This window comes from Camelus ferus, chromosome 8 (genome assembly GCF_009834535.1).
Source record: "Camelus ferus isolate YT-003-E chromosome 8, BCGSAC_Cfer_1.0, whole genome shotgun sequence".
NCBI lineage: Eukaryota > Metazoa > Chordata > Mammalia > Artiodactyla > Camelidae > Camelus > Camelus ferus.
The window spans coordinates 32,146,229-32,164,962 of record NC_045703.1 but is presented as its reverse complement, the minus strand read 5'-3'; the positions used below and the strand labels follow the sequence as shown (position 1 = coordinate 32,164,962).

Sequence of the window (18,734 nt, the reverse complement as noted above, 5' to 3'; positions counted from 1 at the left end):
TTTGATTACTCAACTGTTGTAATCATTAATTGATTATTTAGTTAATTCATTAAAGACAGACTTGTGAAGTGGAAAGAGCATAAACTTAGAGTCCTAAATGATGCCTGAGCCCTGAAGCAGTGAACCAATCATCCAGTTTCTCTGTGCTCTACCTTCCTCATTTATAAAGTCGAGGTTAGAGGGTATACTATGAGTACAAGACCTTTGCATGCTCATTATATAAAATCTGTAGGGTTGAAGTTAGGACTGTGACTTCAGAGTTGTCTCTGAACCTACCACCAAAAGATGTTCTTGAAACTCAGAGTGACTCAAAGTAGGTCTCCACTGTGACTGAGATTCTGACTTAAGAGAAGAGAGAATTTGGTTTTTCTCTTGTAGAAGACTAGGGCAGCCTTTGGAGATCAAATACAGTGGAATTAAACAGAGAAAAGAAAGTAACTGGCATCGGACTTCTGAGAGCTTGGACAAGTCCGTTCACTCCCAGACCTCAGGCTTCCCAGCTGTACATTGAGGTGGCGGATCTGAGGCCCATTTCAATGAGGCTAAGAGTCCAGTATTCTGTTTGGTGAACTGCAGCACAGGATAGAAATTCAGTCCAGCCATGAGTGCTGTAGAGGGATGATTTATGCTGGCTTGAGGACAAGAGGGCCTATAAACCAGAGGTACAAAGACATGAGTATAAATAACAAAATTCATCACACATTTCCTCTGGGGGGGGCAGTGTTTCTTTGTGAGTTATATGGCACTTACGTTTATTCTTATCTTTTTCATAGACCTCTATTTCTATAATTCATGGTATGATACATAATTGTGCTTAATTATTTTCCTGTTCTTTCAGTGCATGGGCTGTGTGTTTTTCCTCTTCCTGTCTCTCCATGCCTTACACAAAATAGACATGAATTGTTCTTCTGTTGGATGAATTCACTCATTCATTTACAGCAGCAGCAGTTGTGGTTCAGGGAGGAGCGCAGGAAAGAACATCAGAATCAGGAGGTCTGGGTCTTTCACTGTGACCTCCTAGCTATGTGAGCCTGGAAAACCAAAGTAGCCTCTCAGCCGCAGAATGTCAGGCCTGCATGGCCTACCTCCCATGTGTCTGTGGTAACTAAATAGACTCACCTAGGTGAAGCCATGAGATACAATGCTAGTATGTTTGTTCTTGACAGAACAAACCATCATTATAACTATGTCAACAAAACTGAGACATGGGAAGAAAGCCTGGAAAAACACATGCAGAATGTTGAACAGTGATTTTGTTAGGATCTTGGGATTACAGGTGTGATTTTTTTCATATCTCTATTTCTCAAATGTTCAGAATCATGATTCTCTTACTTTAAATGGAAACATTTAGAAAATGTGATGTCTTATTATTACTGGCCAGGTCTTATTGGTTTCCTTGGAAAGTGCTCCCTTCCTTTCCACTCCCAAGGCCAAGACCCCACCCCACGCCCTCCCCATCCCACCCCAGTCTCCCGTTCCAGCCCGCAGTCCATCCTGAACTCTGATGCCAAGACCAGCTTCCTTCACCATCACTTTCATCGCACTCAGAAACCTTCACCAACTCTCTTTCTTGTGCTTTCCCACATCAGAACTAATGCCTGTGCCTGACCTTCAACCCCATGATGACGTGACTCCGCATTCTTTCCAGCCACTCCCGAAGCATCTTCAGCCCCAGTTAGCCAGTCTTAATGCTAGTTTAGGGTCCACAGCAGAGAGGAGGCCACAGCCAGCCAGCAAACATGGAGTTTGGCTCATACAGTATTCTTACAGAGTTTGAACCAACCTTTAAAAACTGAAATTCCACATGAAAATCCAAATTTCAACTTTTTCCTTTTAAAATAAGAAAATCTAGTAACAAATCTGTCATTCCCTCCAGGCTACAATTTGGAAACAGTTGACAGGAGCTGAAAAGCAGCTGCCCCCTTAGATGAGGCCTGTTGCTCCTTCACTTACAGCAGGGCCTCTGCTACCCCACAGGGCACCTTTTGGGAAAAGCAGAGAAAGGCATTTTTTTTTCCTCTGAGAGAGGCAGCCCCACCCAGAATGCGCAGCTTGGCAAGGCCAGCAAAGGCTGGATAGATTTCAGTCTCTGCTCTCCAACTGGGCTGGAGTCTCTCATGAAGGGCCAGCTGGCATGATCATAGGCATCAGTTCTGCCCCTACAACAAATGCAGTTAGATGCCTGGGCTCCGTAGGTTCATATATTTAAAACGTACAGAATAATGGCCATCTGGCTCTGACTCCATTTATCTGCGGTACTCCCAGCTCTGCCCTCTGCTTTGTCTCCACACTACCTTCCCTCAGTCACAAGAAGGCTGCCAGAGCAGAGTGCTGTCTGCCTCTACATTCACCTACAGATGGAGAGAATGCCTTCACACAACTGTTAAACAAGAGCCCTGAGTTCCTCTCCAATTGAATCACTCCTAAGCCAAACCATTTTGGCCAGGACAATGCCAGGCACTGATTGTCTCAGGCTTAGTTTATCTGAACAGTTCTGTATAGCAAGGTGGAATGGTGATTTATACCAGTGTTTGTCAATAAAGGTATCATTAACATTTTGGCCATGACAATTTTTAGCTGTGCCTGGGGGGCACATCTCATCATCACATTTAGCATTTCTGGTAGCACCCATTATATGCCGGCTGTGCATCCCAGTCATTGAGATGACCAAAATTGCCCACTCACTGGTTATAGCCAGACACTCCTGCACCATAGGGTCTAGCCAAATTGAATGGGCTGCAACACAATGGGGAGGGGTAGCTCCTTAAAAACAAAGTCTTGTCCTATTAGGAAGATGGGAGAATGGGAATTAATTCTGGGATGCCAATCCACAAATATTCATTACACTTTCTTCTAGGTGGGAAAGAAGATAAAAAGGAAGACAAAGCTATGGATGCTAAATTTTTGACATATGATTCCCCTTCAGATGTGCTCCTGGTTACTATGGAAACCCCTTGCTGATTGGAAGCACCTGCAAAAAATGTGACTGCAGTGGAAATTCAGATCCTAACCTGATCTTTGAAGATTGTGATGAGGTCACTGGCCAGTGTAGGAATTGCTTACGCAACACCACCGGATTCAAGTGTGAACGCTGCGCGCCTGGCTACTATGGGGATGCCAGGATAGCCAAGAACTGTGCAGGTACAGTGCTGTGCATACAGCATCAGTTACCTGGCCAGCATGTGCATGATAGAGCAGGTTCTCTGTCAATGCTGAATTTAGGTGAATTTATCTTAGGGAAATACTACAAGTACCCCCTTGACACTTCCAGGGCAACATACATTCTCAGGAATGTAGATACTCATAGGGGTAGATATTTTTTATCGAGATGAAAATAACTTAGCTCATGGGTAGAATGAACCCTGAGATGCTAACACTAGTGAACTTTTTGTCGTATCATCTTCATATCCTTCCAATTTTGATCAAAGAAATAAATCAGACTTTCAGACCAAAGGACTGAATGAAAGCTTGCATGGTTCACATCGTTTTTCTCATTCTGCAAGCTGTGTCTTTTTTTTTTTTCAGTTATGTTGGGTAAAATTGACATTTTAGTGAAATAGATTAACAAGCCAAGGGTAGTTTAATCATCCCCCAATTTCCTCAAATTATCAGAGTAAATAGTTCAGGGAAAGTATAAGAAATCTTCCTAGACTTCAGTTACATTGAAAGGTACAAAGTTTATTCAGGATTTCTCCAGTCCATTTACCTCAGAGAGTGAATCTCTTTAGAAGTGAAGTTAAATTGCATTTCCTTAGGGCTAAAGGAAGGCTAAGACTGTATATTCTTTCTCTTATGCAACTTTGAGGGGAAAAAGAGTGAGGAAGAGGTATTGTGCTCTTGGCATGCTTCTATCAGAGGTTCTCTCACTGAAACAGATTTCCACTTGAAGAGATTTTAGGAAGTGAAGAGTTTGAATTGAGAAGGAAATGGATATGATCTGCAGAAGTCACAATAAAATTAAACAAATCTTCAGGAAAGTTGTGTGCTCACGGTCGTAACCCTGAGAATAACAGGGGGAAGAGAGGAGCTCTGTGTCCAGTCGGACTAAAGAGAGAGAAAGTGGGCATCAAAAAATTGTTGGCAAAATCAGACTTAAACATTGACATCTTGATTCTCAAAACACTGACTAAACTCATGTTAAACTACATAGATGCAGATCACTCTTTGAAAAAAAGCTAAGGTTCGAGGCAGTAAAGCATGCTCTTGCTGAATTGTTTAATAAATCTGCATTTTGTGGAACATTAAACAGCCAAAATGTAACAAATGTATGTCCCCCTTGAAGCTAATTTTTTATGATTATTCTGTAAAGACAGTTAAGAAGTGGAGGGAAAATTCACAATTGTATTCCAGCTTTTTGCTAACCTAGATAGTTTAAGAAATCCTTTTTAAATATTAAAAATTAATCTCCAGTTCAAAACTCAGTGGAAAATAAACAGTCTGATGAGATTGGGATATTGTTTTTGTTTTTGTCCAAAAGGCATTCTTGAGAATCATCAGTAGATTAGTAATGGGCTTTCAGACCTCCTCGATTCATGTAAATATGCTTCTAATTCTTTCCACGACATTGTTCCTAGCCATCCCATTGATAGCTATCATGTGGAGGTTTGGAGTCAGTCTTGCCAGAGGTCAAGCACTGTGGGAGCCAAGAATCACTCTTGGGTCTCTTCACTCAGTCCTAGCTGGGCTGCTCCTCCCTCACACCTGGCAATGATCAACCCTGGAGTTGGATTAAACTGGAAAATCAGTCTGTGATGAAAGGATGGCTTTCAGATTCCAACTGAGTCATGGGCTCTGTGATCATTTTGTACTTGTGAAACTGACCAGGATCTCTTTGGATTGAAGCAGTTGCAGCATCATGCAGAATTCAAATAATTGACAAAGGAATCCTAGAAACGTTTAGATTGACTTCTGCCCCAAAATCACCTTTGGAAATCTCACTGAGCTGGGGCTTAATTGGGTGAAGGGCATAATCCCTATATCGTGGATTCCACATGGTTTCAAGAAGAATATAATTAATCCCCATTGAAGAATTATATACTGATAGCCAGTATTTCTACAAACCACAAATACCATATTTTAAACATTAAGAAATGAATCCCTAACCTCTTGTTTCTGTTTCCCACAGTGTGCAATTGTGGAGGAGGTCCATGTGACAGTGTAACTGGAGAATGCTTGGAAGAAGGTTTTGAAACCCCTACAGGCATGGACTGCCCAACCATGAGTAAAAATAACAGTCCATGATTGACTAACCCCACATTCTCTAATGTGCTGCAGATGTAGGATTAAGAAGAGTTATGCAATACCCTCTCTCTAGAAACTGCCTGGGTCCCTCGACTTTAACCCTGCCTGTGCCTCAACCAAATTGACCCTAAACAAAAGGCATTCAGTCCACCTGATTCCAATTGGCTGACAGATGATGTATGTTTAAACAGATCTATTTTAGAAAATGTATTTTATCAAGTCTTTAAGTTCAGCATCTTATTTAGTAGGTAAAGGCAAAGTCAGAAACACAATTCCCAATGACTGAGTTCATTTTAGCTCCTCTTTCTATAGTCTCTCTTCAGGTCCTCAGATAATGTTACCTACAGACAAGGCTTTACAGCATGGGGAAACTGAGATACCAAGAGACTTAAGCTGGCTTTTCCCAAATCTGAAGTGGTACCAGGAATATAATAATATTCAGGCCTTATGAAATGGAGCTGCCTTTTCTCTTTCCTGGATTTCTCTCTCTCCTGTCAATCAAATCATGCATGATCCCAATGGTGCAAGAACCTGCTGAAACATTTTGAACCAAATGCCCAGAGCCAGTCTGAATGACTTCTCAAGCATCATTCAAGACCTTAGCCTAGAAAAATCCATGATTGATTCTTAGAAGGATTTGAGGAAGCTTTGCCTTAGAATGTCTAATATTTGGCTTAATTTTAAATAGAGTGGTTTAAAGTCTACTTTAACATGAGACATCCCCTCTCCCAAACAAAAATGTCTTGGTCTCTCAGTCCCTCTGGGCACAAGAGATTAATATTACTGATGAATCCCATCTTAGAAAGTGACATAGGATGTGAGGCACAAGGAGCACAGAGTTTTACACACTGACAGCATAGGTGGTCCCCTAAGCAGGGTCACTTTAAGGATATCAAGATGCCTGCCTGGCCCTACGCATCTCCTCCACCAGCCTGATATGCTGTCTGGGGAGTCATTCCTTTGAGAAAGCATATGAGTAAGAACATGTTAAACTTCAAATAACAAATTAACATATTAACAACCATTAACACTTTAGTCTCCATTTATCAGTTCTCTAGAAGAGAGTACAGCCTGAGGAAAAGAGATTGGGAACAGGAAAGTTTCAAAGGGTGACCTTGTGAGTGTGTCATAGGAAGGCACTGGGTCCCTGGGTGTGATGACTCAAATGCAAAATGCAGGAAGCAATGAGAAACCACCACCTACCTCACCAGGTGTGCAGGTTTGTCAGCTATCAGAGAGTGATACTTGGAAACAGTGATGGCCTAGCGACCATCTTCTGCTGAAGCATTCATCCAGACTGAAGGTCAGGCCATGGGGAGGCATTGAGCCATCGCTGGGGTGAGGCAAAGGCACTAGAACCTAAATAGCTATAAGAAAAGCAGCTAGGAGAGGAAGAATGTCTGGTACCATACCATCTTCACCAGCCAGCACAAGGCAGAAGCCTAAAGCCTGATGTGAAGTCATCCCAGATGGCTTTCCCACCACCAGAGAAAAGTGGAGAGGGGTTCTCTCCACCTATCCATCTATCTCTCAGATGCTTTGCCCTTTTGTGCTTCATTCCTTTCTCAGTTCAGCCCTTTGTGTTCATATTAACCTACTTTCCTGTTGCATGTGTTTGTTTTTTGTCACTTTTTAAGTGAGGATAGTGCCCAATATACACTTTGGTTTGTCTTAGGCTCTACTCTGCTTTGAGTGTAAGGACTAGTGCCATGGCCCAGAACATCTCAGGAAACAAAAATACAAGTAGTATTAACCAAGGAAGTGCATGTAATGATGGACAAAGTGGCATGCTTCCTGGCTGACCTTTGATTTTGAAGAAATGACATGCCTGTTTTACCTCCAGGCTGTGATAAGTGCATCTGGGATCTGACTGACGACCTTCGGCTAGCGGCGCTCTCCATTGAAGAAAGCAAATCCAGTCTGCTGAGTGTGTCATCTGGTGCTGCTGCTCATAGGCATGTGAATGAAATCAACTCCACCATCTACCTTCTCAAAGTATGCAAGAATGGTGTACCCTCTGCTTATTTTCAATCTTGTTTCACGGCGTCACTCCGAGTAACTCCTAACCCTTTTGGTATTTGAGTCCTGTGGTTATATTGCAAATTGTTAGACCTAGAAAGTTATGAAAAGTTGATTGTAGTCATGAACTTCAGCCTAAACCAAGAGCTGTCGTCTATGAAAGAGGTTAATATGGAAAATTAAATTACTGAAAAACTCATATCTGTGTAGAAAGCTATTGAGGGAGGAGAAACACTCTTATTTCTTTGGTGGAGCTAAATGTTGGTTACTCAAGTCAACAACACAAACATGCCATTACTTTAGCTTCAGTTTGCCATGTTTAGAGAAGTTTCTCTAATCTCCTCTCTCTCTCCCTCCACCTCCCTTTCACTCTCTGCTTCTCCCTCCTTCCTTCCCTTTATCTCTTGTCCTTTCCTTCTCACTGACACACATTCCTTCTTATTTTCCCACACTCACACACACACTCAAACATGCAAGTATACTCATATTCTCTGTTTCTTTTCCTGGGTCTTGGTTAGTATCTAATCAACAAGTTAAATGCAGGCAACAGTCAAAAACTATAACAGTGCTTATATATCTAAGCTGTAAGAGGTTTTTTTTTTTTTCCTTCTAAATCATGAGCTTCTATCACAACTAACAGATATTTTTAAAAACAATAATAATTAGCTGAAAGGATAATAGAATGAATTCCAGCACATTTTTTTACTTGATTAATCCATTCAGCATAATGATTAAGACCATAAACTTTGACACCAGAATGCTTAGATTCAAATCTCAGCTCTGACACTTACTAGCTATGTGACCTTGGTAAGGTATTTAACCTCTTTATTTTTCAGTTTCCTCATCTGGAATTGAGGATAATGATTACATCCATCTTGTGGGTTGTTAAGAGAATTCAGTGAGTTGTTACATGTAGAGCAGTTAGAACAGTACCTAACATAGAAAGTTCTCGTTACTCTGCTTTTTGGAGATGAAAATGATATCCACAGCTATTGCCTAAATATGCAAAGTATAAAACAAAGTCATTTTTGTTTTAAAAATCACAAAATTTTAGAGCTGGATGGAATCTTAGGGAGCACTCTATTCTAAATTTAAGAATTGTTCTTGTTCAGACTCATCTGTTTGGATTCATGAAGACACTAATTTTCAGAGAAGTTATCCAGACTCAGTCCTCTTGATACCATTCGAATCCTCTTTCCCCAACAGCACAACTTCAAGATAGGAATAATTATAGGTGATGGGAAGTAAGTGCCAAGATTAAAAGGCTTACTCCAAAGTAATTAGAGGAAAGCTACATTTGGACCAAACTCCTCAAAAGTAGATAAGAAAGGGTCTGAAATAAAGAGAATTGTTCTCTTTACACCAAAAAGAGGAAAGTGAATTTCTAAACTCCATTTGTATTGATCCAGGTGGGTTATCATTTCCTCCAAGACCTGTCAAAATTGGAGTTTTAAAGCTCAGACACCCAAGGCCACTGCCAGTCTATATTGTGCCTTTGTGCAAATTTGGAAAACGTACCCTTTCCCCAGAACCAGCACAGCCCAAGCCAGAGTCTCCAGTGTGGTGAGTGGAGTTCACAGAATTTCAACCCCTAGAGCCCTGAGCCCGCTCACACAGACCTCAAGCTTCGTACCAGCCTGCAGACCCCACTGTTTTGAGAATAAAGGCTCACACTCTATTCTGAGTCCTCTTCCACTAAGAGAATTTTTTCTATTTTTTTTTTTACAAACCTGGTGTGCACATCTACGGACTTTGGAAAAATATGTGGTTTTTGTTTGTTTGTTTTTCCCCACAGACAAAATTGTCAGAGAGAGAAAACCAGTATATCCTAAGAAAGATACAAATCAACAATGCTGAGAACACAATGAAAAGCCTTCTATCTGACGTGGAGGAATTGGCTGAAAGGGTATGTGTTCAGTTTCTGGGGCTGACTTCAGAGAAAGGACTTAGCTGGTGTGAACCTGGCTAGTCACAAATGACTGAGGCTTAACACAGCCCAGAAAAAATGCAGTGACCCAAGTGCCTTAAAATAAATCAAGGCAAGATCTGGGGAGAAAGTTAATATACTTGGTCTCTGCTGTATCTTCCCATTTTGATTCGTTTCCTTGAAAAACTACGTTTATGGGGAACTTACATTCTATTTGCTGCTGGTTAGCATGGTTGATATATGTTTCAATTAGGGTATCATTTAACTGTTGCCTTAACATTTTATGGCTAAGAGCTATAGAACATCAATAAATAGACTTTATTGTATAGAATATAAAATGTAAATATTTGCTAAAGGATGGATTAAATAATGAAAGGAAAGAAGAGAAATTGTGTTCAGAAATAAGTTTTGCAGTTTGGCAGGAAAAGAATCCACATGGATCCTTATTTTATACCATATACTAAGATAAATTCCAGACAGATTAAAGACTTGAGTTTAAATCTCAAATCCACAAGAAAACAGAACCAGGTAATTATTAAGCCTTGAAAGGAAATAGCAATACATTTAAATATAGCATAAAGAATTATAAGGAAAAGAGAGAATATATTTGACAAGATAAAATTTCAAATACCCAGTAAAACAACTAAAATGAAAAATGTCAACAAGACTAAGAAAAATGTGGAGGTAAATATGACTTGCAAAAGCTTTTGCAGATGAACAAGAAAAACGTTAAAACATGAGCAGAGTCAATGTGAGAGACTATTAAATAAACTCCCTAAGAGCCTAAAGGAAAAATATCCATCCTCTATACTAATAAAACAAAAATACAGCTAAGCCACAAGGCGCCATGTTTAACATATTAAAATGTTTCACATATTTTTTTTCCACCAGCTCTGCCCAGAGTACTCTGGAATTTCTGCTTTCAGATATTGGTGTTTGACACTATAAACTGTTGAAGTACTTTTCAAAACAATTCTCATTTTCTACAAAAATCAAGGTTAAAATAACTCTGATAATCTCTTTTGATCTTGGACCTCTTAAACTTCAAGAGATTATGCTTTTAAAAATGTGAATAACTCCAGTTGGATCCTTGGAATAGTCAACCACTTTAGAAGTTTAAAAAGTATGTGTATAAAAATTGTGTCCTTCATTCCTGTGCAATGGAGCATATTAATCCAACCATGAGTGTTTGAAGAGCAGTGAGATTTCTTAAGTTTCAAAGGAAATACCAAGCAAGAAATCTTTGTGAAAATTCATTGTGATTTCATTTCAGTATCATGGCTGAGACTTGCCAAAAGTGTCTCAGATTCTTGAGGAACTGTTTTCACCAAGATTATTTCCTTCCATAGCTTAGACACGGAGTTACTGTTCTTTTGTTTTGCAGTTTTCCCACTTCCAATACAAGTTAAATGCAGGCTTTCATAGGGAGGAAATACTGCAAGCTTGAAACTAACATTACAGTAGAAAAGTCTCCTGAACAATAAGAACAGACACTAAAGCAAGAGGTTGATGATAAAACTACTGGAACATTCATCAGACTGTTTCCACTGATTCTTACTGAAAACAGCATCCTTCTGACCACGATACCAACAGTCCTGTTTGATGCAAGAACCTGCTGAAACTTTTCAAAACAAATGCCTAGAGCTGGTCTTAAGGACTTCTCAATCATCCTTCAAGCCCTTAGTCTAGAAAAGTCCGTGACTGATTCTCAGAAGGATTTAAGAAAAGTTTTGTCTTAGAAAGTCTTCTATCAAGAAAGTAATTAATATTTAACTTTAAGTAGAGTGAAGGATTTCACTGTAGAGTCCCACAGTATGATAAAAATCACAGTAATGTTGCCCCTTGAACTTGAAAATATGGTTGATCCTTGAACAACACTGATTTGAACTGCATGAGTCCACTCACATGCAGTTTTTTTCAGTAAATACATACTACAGTCCTACATCATCCACAGTTGGTTGAATCTGCAGATATGGAACCTCAGATACAGAGAGCCAACTGTAAAGTTATACACAGATTTTCAACTGTGTCTGCACCCCTGATCCCTGTGTTGTTAAACTGTACCTCTGTATGCACATTACCTGTCACATGAATCTTACATGATCCAAATCTCACAATTTACATTAATCTAAGGTTACTGATTTTTTTCCCCCAACCTCCATATCCAAGTCCCCTAGCCCTCTCTTAGGAAATCTTACAGCCCTTTCCCACCCTACTTCTTCACAACCTCCAAAGGATGCCCAAGCATTTGTGTTCCCAAATAGCCACTACCCAAAAGGGCCTCACTTTTGCCACTGCTGAGCATGCCTGTAATGAAAGTACCAAAGCCTATGTCAAGATTCCATTCTCCCATGTTCCCAAAGCCACCATCCCCAAAGTCAGAGTGGGACTAGGCTACAAACAAAAGTGAAGATGGCAGCCCTCTCCTAATCTCAGTATTGCCCTTTGGCATCTGGGTCTAAATGGTACACTGTGGAGCCCTGAGTTACAGAACCCAGTCTCCAAGGGCTGGCTCAGAAGGGAGGCGCACCATCCCCTCCCCTTCTCCATCTCCCCCATCTCTTCCCTACTTCTTCAGCCACAGCTAAAGCTCCCTGCATATCAGTACGTACAAAGAGATCTTTAATACAGGAAGGAAAGTAGATCACCTCCATACATCAGAAGCATTTGAGCCTCATCTCTGATCCTGAAAAAAAGGCAGGACAAAAAAATAAGAATACGTTTCAGTTCCAAAAGCACTCCTTACCACCCTATATAGCAGTTATTATGTTAGATGCTAGGGATACTGAGATGAATACGATAAGGCCCTGCTCTCAAGGAGTTCACAGTCTCCTAAGAAAAACAGATATGAAAAAAAAAAATTAGCACTGTACTCAATAACAGAGGTGTAATACAGGCTAAAGAGATAGCTCTAAGGAAGAAATAATTAACTCTTCTTAGCAGAGGTACATTAGGGAAGGTTTCTCGAAGAAGATGGGTATTGGCCTGTGTGCTAAAGAATGACTAGGTGTTTATCCAGCACTTCCAAGCAAGGGAAAAGTACCACAAGTGCAGAGAGTTGTGAAACAACATGGTACATTCTTGGAACTAGAAGAACTTTGGATTTGGCCTTGCGGAAGATTAACGGTAAGGCGGAAGGAGGAGATATTGCTGAAAAGTTCTCACAGTCGAAGTCGTGAAGAACCTTGCCCACTATGCCCATCCTGTGGTCTCTGGAAGACATTGCAGCATTTACACAGAACAATGAGCTGATTAGATCTGAGGTTTCAGAAACATTTCTCTGCAGTGTGAATGATAGATTGCTGAGTTTAAGACTCTGAAAACAGAGACACCAGTTAGGAGACTGCCGCAGTAATCCAAACGAGAGTGGTCAATTACTACCTTGTCTGCATGTGAAAAGAATTTGCAGTATACAGGGATAAACTGAGATTATAGGTGGTAAGGAACAGGAAGAGAGGCCAAAACGACAAGTGGAATAACAATTGTTTGGTGACCAACTGCATATGAGGAGTTACGAGGATGTAAGCTTTACTTGGAAAAAACATGGCCAAAACTAAAAATTCAGAATGGGTTACCCTGGAACTTTTAAGGGTGAGGTATCTGTGGATGCCAGAGGGCAGTTAGAGATTTGAGCCTGTAGCTCAGAGAAGAGATCAAGGCTGGAATGATACTTGGAAGTCAATATTTGGGAGGTAGCTAAACTCACAGAAGTACATACTACTGTACAGATTCTGAAATGGCACACCAATTTTCCTACGTTTCATTCAGCACTGTCCCTGTTTATGCTTGTCTTCCAGGATGATTATTAAAAGTTCCCCCTTTCACTCTCAAAAGTGTCCCAGTTTAAACAGTAAACTATATGACCATCCTACATATTATCATACTCAATTTAATAGTATTCTAGGTACACTACTCTTTATGTACTGTATTATAAAAAAATTCTTGCCACTTTTTATATCAAATATGTACAAGGAGAATTCACTGTTGGGGTAAGTAAATGATTAATCCATTTGTAACATTAACTACCAATGGCTTATAGTTGTGAGCTTATTTTTTAATTAGTTTTTCTTAAAACAAGTTGCACCTGTTTTATCATGTGCCCATATCATTATTTTCTTTCCATAAACAAAGTTAAAGAAAAAAGTAAAGCATTCAAATAAGTCATCACTATATATTATGTCCATTAATTTTGTAATTTAAAGTAACACATGTTTCTCTTTGCCACTCTTTTATTAAATGTATATATCTAAGCGCCCTCTGGTGTTTGTCAGAAGAGGTGGTCTTAGAGCTGTGACAGTCTCCAGCTGTCTTTCATTACTTCAATGAATTCAAAGTTTCCGTATCAAAAAATGAATTAAATCAACACAGTAATAACAATAAGCCCTTTCCCTAGAAAGATGAAACCGAAGTCAAAGATATACATGTTGTCCTTTGTAAATACAACTCAATTTAAACTGGACCAAAACACAGCTTGTTAAATTTTTTTTTACTGTTTTATATGTTTGTGTCCCTATTTTTTAAAATCAGGAAGGGGTGACATCAAGAATAAGATTCATCTTATTTCCTACATCATCTAATTTTAAAATGGCCACAGATTTTGTGTTTCTGGAAGGCATTAGAACAGGACAAGAGGAAGACTGGAATTGGGGAAAGGAACACCATGACTCATGGCCGTGTCCACTTGGAGAGCCCACTGTTTAGGGAAGGGCCTAGTGGTTGTGCAGAGAGCTTTGTACAGAGGGGATTTCGGATAAGTGCCTGATGAAAAGCCTCTGGGGCATGTGTTTGCTATGATACCATTTCTGCATTTTCTTCCTTGATGAAGGGCCACTTGCTTGGGTCATGCACAGAAAGTGTAAAAATATTCCAGGTAAAATCATGGCCCTAATCTTCCAGCTAGAACACTGGGTGAAAGGAGAGAAGTTTGAAACAGACACTTTCCTGTCCTGGGGTGTCTCCCAGCCAGCACTCTGTGCAGCAGACCACGCTGCAGTCCAGTCAGGAACTGCAGCCCTCTTTGTCACAGAGCTGAGCCAAAATACACCAGATGAGGCAAGTGAGCATTGACCAAATAAATGCCAGACTGAAGATCTCTTCTCCTCTTAAATATAACCTATGAGTCAATCTTTCGTATGACAAGAGTACACGTCCCCATGCTGTCATACAGGCCAGTGTCCTGGCCTTGAACCATTTCTTACATCAGCTTCTGCCCTTACACACCACAGAAATGTGCAAACACATGCACACACCCACACATCCTTTCTTCAGAAGTCACATTTGAGTTGGGATTTCATTTTGACAAATCCTTCATGGTAGCTCTGAAACAGAGTTGAGAGAATGAAATCATCTTCTCAGAGAAGAACTCCATTCACCCTGAGCCAAAGCTGCTTGAGTGGTTATTTGTACACAAGCGCCATAAATGTTGACGGGAATTTGGAAGGCAGCACTGAAAACAGCATTTAGCCCAGTGAGCATAATCTTTTAAATCCCTGTGGCAATTCAGTTGCAGCAGTTGCTAGACCACCCAGAAGCCACTGGACGCATGGGGCATTTCAAGATCTGCCTACTTTCTCAACAGGTTTTCCTTTGAACCTTTAAGCATTTCAGTCAGCACAATGTCAAACTGATTAGCAGGCATGGGTGATTTCCTAGTATGGCATCTTGAGATACGGTAAAAATTCAAAGGCTAAATTACATATGAATGATGGTTTGCATTGAACTGAGGCTGATGGCCTAGGAATAACGTCTGTAATTCTAAAGCTGGTCATCACATCAGTCTCCAGGCATGATTTCTGAAACAATTTTATATGTTATGGAACTTTCACATGCCTGGGAAATTTATGTTTATGGAATACATTATGCCCACCCATCCCCACATGCACGTACACAATCTTTCCTTCTTGTAAATTTAATCTGGTGCTTGTACGGATTATTTATAGGAAAGTCAAGCCTCAAGAAAGAGCCAGGTGGCTCAGAAGGAAAGTATGGATACCATTAACCATGCAACTCAGCTTGCAGAGCAAGCCCATGATATGAGGGACAAAATCCAAGGTAAATATATTTTCTGCTTCAGCTTCATGTCAAGGAATCATTCGTGTTATTAACAACAATCAAAATAATAGCTACTGTTAATGTTTGCTATGTGTCAGGAACTGTTGTTAGAGTGTTACAGGTTTAAATTCATGTAAGATCTTTCAAGTTTGTTTATCTGGGATTTCTGAGCACTCATCCCTACTTACTATCTGTCAATTTTCAAGGATAAATTTACAGAATCATTCCCTTCTTTGGGCATTTTGCAGAAGTGAAATGCTAAAATACCTTCCCAGCAAAGGAAATCACATACTATGGTATCTCTAAAATGCAAGAGTTGAATAGGAGTCAAATTTTTCTCAATTACTTGCAGAGAAAACACTGCCTTTAGAGTGGCAGTAAACTGTCCACTAATCCATGTCGTCCTAAGCTGTCTCTATGATGCTCTTTCCCACAGACTAGGCAGGCCACATGTTCTGGTCCCCAATCCAGAAGAAAAGCAGTGATGGGGAATGGGAGATTTCTTAGCCCTAAAGCATAAGATTGTGACAGATTTTACCTTTCTTCTTGAGGGTTTACTTATTTGTGCTCTAAACTTCTCATAAGTGCAGGCTGCATTTTGAAGACTATCTTAATAGCGCACTGAAAGCCAGCCTTCAGTTTACCAACAGATAACAAGTGATTGCATATGTTCTAAGATAAAGAGAACATCCTGGGTTACACTCTGCTAAGATACAGTATTTATGTGATTCCAAAGTTTTTATTATCCTATATATTAAGAGCCTGATGACAACTCCAAGTGCATCTCAAGGGCACAGTGGCAGTGTAGGGACCCACAGTGGGGGATTTCATATCTTATACTGATGTATAGGGAGCATATTCCAGGAAAAGGGATATGTCAAGCCAAGATTTATCATTTGTTATATTTCCTTTGGTGCCCATAATACATAATAAAAACAACTGGTATGCATTTCAAACACTCCTGTTCCCATCTTCATCAGCCAATAAAATATTCTTTTCCTATAACATTTTAGAGTTACTATTGATTTGTTCAAAAAATAAGATTAAACCTAGATTAGCTGACCTCATCTAATTAAGAAGTACATGTCCCTCTAGGCAGCAAATAGAGCCAGCATCCTGTAAGCCATTCAGAAAAAAGGTAATTCGCCTTTGTTGTCATAACTCAAATTTTGATTCTAAGGTGTTTCATTTGGAAAGACTCTAAACCCTCTTGTTTGACCATTAGGACATAGGAAAAGAAGGAAAAAATACAAAAGAAATGTAAGTGGGAAACAGTAATTTCCATCAATTTTTACCTTTTTAAAATGATGTATGAACGGTCTCCAAAGACTAAAGGCAAAAATGATATTCTCTAGATTTCTTTTTTCTAATCTAGACTAGACATGGCTAAAATAAAACAAGCCAAATTGTAAATATAATATTTGTGTCAAAATGCCAAGAAATTCAGCATTGCAAGTGCTAGATCTGAAGGAAAAAATATCTATGTTTCAGGAGTTAATATTTTAGACTTTACTTAAAGAGTGAATGTTTAATCCCTTCATAACTTTTTTGTAGCATATCTTGGTTTCCCTAAAAATTTCTCATTAAAATTTATAGCATTAAAAACCTCTTCCCCCATTTATCTCCCTTGCTTCAGAATTCAGGGACGCTGCACGACTCCACAGTATGTCATTCCTTATTCCCAACCATCTCTAAAATAACTACTAGTGACCTTCAGGCTATTATCTGTATAAAATACAAGCCCCTATCTTGGTATGATTTATGTGACACCAGTGCTTGTTTACCCATCTTGTCTGGCCAACCACATAGATCATGGTAAACCACAGACACACAATTTCATTTATGCCAGGAAGATAAAATGCTTCTCCCGGAGCTGCCATAGGACAAGGTGGCAATTACATAACTTTCATCTGATCATGTGTAGTAGGAAGAGGCAGCCAGAGAACTGCTCAGCTCTGCCGGTGTTCACACAACTCATCTGTCCTCTGAGCCTCAGCAGTCCTCCCAGTTCTAAAATTCTCTACCCTAATTCTCATAGGGTGAAAATGACCCAGAGTCAACGGCACTATCTTAACAAGCAGTCATACCACATAAGGCAAATAGCAGTTGCAAAAAATGTGTATATTAATGAGCAAAAACTCACGTCTTACTATAACAAACATCTGTATTAATGTCATCTGTACAATAATATGAAAGACTCACTTGGACAACTATTGATATACACTCATTTTGGCTTAGAGCTTGGGTAAAATCCTTGGCTAACATATAATTAGTATCTCCAGTGCCTCCTACATGTGACAGGAGCTACCTCAGAACATGTTCTTCAGATTATCTATTTTATATAAAAGGTTGACCAAAGGCCCCAGATTTGTGTGCCTTGAATATTAACGTTTCTGAATCATGGCAGAAATCAGACTCAGATGAAATCAGGGCAGGCTTTGTATTAATTCCATCCCTGTTCTGAAGACACCAAATGGAAAGCAAAGAAGTGTGATTCCCAGGTTTTACCTCTCCCTGGAATATATGATGAACTCCGATGCCAACACCAGTGTTCACAGCGTGAGCATCATCACCATGCTGTCTTTGCATGAGTCTGTCTTTCCTTCTTAAAATCAGCCCTGCCCTTTGCCCTCCTCCTGGGTTTTCAGTGACATCTCTGTCAAATACCCTGTCATCTCTCCCTCCTGCCTTTTCTCACCGTGTCTTTCCTTTCAGAGATCAACAACAAGATGCTGTATTATGGGGAAGAGCAGGAACTTAGCCCTGAGGAAATCTCTGAGAAGCTGGTGTTAGCCCAGAAGATGCTTGAAGATATCAGGCGCCGACAGCCGTTCCTCACCCAACAGGAACTTGTGAATGAGGAGGCAGATGAAGCCTATGAATGTAGGTGTATTCAGCTCCTAGAGCCCAGCACATGTCTGCTTCCTTTGTGGGTCAAGGAGAGGACACTGAGCTGCAGGGTAGCATTTGGTCAAAGCAACCAATTCCCAACATTCAAAGTTATTAAGAGTTTATATGTGGCTTCAGGGAGTCATTCAGGACAACTTCACTATATGACCAAGATTTTTAGATCGAGGCCCACCCTTGAGCTTTTGAGAAACAGCTGAGATTCCACAAGGAATGCACAGAAGTTTACTCCTGAGAAGAAGAAATAAAAACTTAGCAGTTGGTGAAAATGTATAAAACAGGGGAAAGAGAGCTAAGGGGAACCAATTCCCCAAACTACAGTAAAGGAATCTCACTGAGAAGGCAATAAAGCTACACCCAGTAACATTCATTCATGTTCTGATGTCCATGAATGACTTTTAACCTTCAATGAAAATTTAACATGTCCTTTCATGATAAATATAGGTAACAAACCACAGTAGTATTAGCGAATCTACGACTTAGTAATTGTATCAAATATCAGTTACTATCTCACATTTACCCCAAACATCTTCATTTAAAAAATAGTGATTTATTTACTTATGATTTCATAGATGACAATTTGGGCTGG

The 18,734-nt window shown here is 39.9% G+C and overlaps 1 protein-coding gene across 3 annotated transcripts in view; it reads left to right on the top strand.

Annotated features, from left to right (window-relative positions):
* LAMA4 (laminin subunit alpha 4) overlaps positions 1–18,734 on the top strand; it is a 142,034-nt gene that overhangs the window by 59,524 nt on the left and 63,776 nt on the right. Inside the window, exons 6-11 of one of the 3 annotated variants that reach the window (XM_006187390.3) lie at positions 2,927–3,141; positions 5,126–5,221; positions 7,085–7,236; positions 9,056–9,166; positions 15,127–15,238; positions 17,954–18,121. In XM_006187390.3, the coding sequence (XP_006187452.1) occupies positions 2,927–3,141; positions 5,126–5,221; positions 7,085–7,236; positions 9,056–9,166; positions 15,127–15,238; positions 17,954–18,121 (854 nt within the window). The remainder of the gene's footprint in view (positions 1–2,926; positions 3,142–5,125; positions 5,222–7,084; positions 7,237–9,055; positions 9,167–15,126; positions 15,239–17,953; positions 18,122–18,734) is intronic. The other 2 variants (XM_032484720.1, XM_014561530.2) reach the window with 2 other exon arrangements.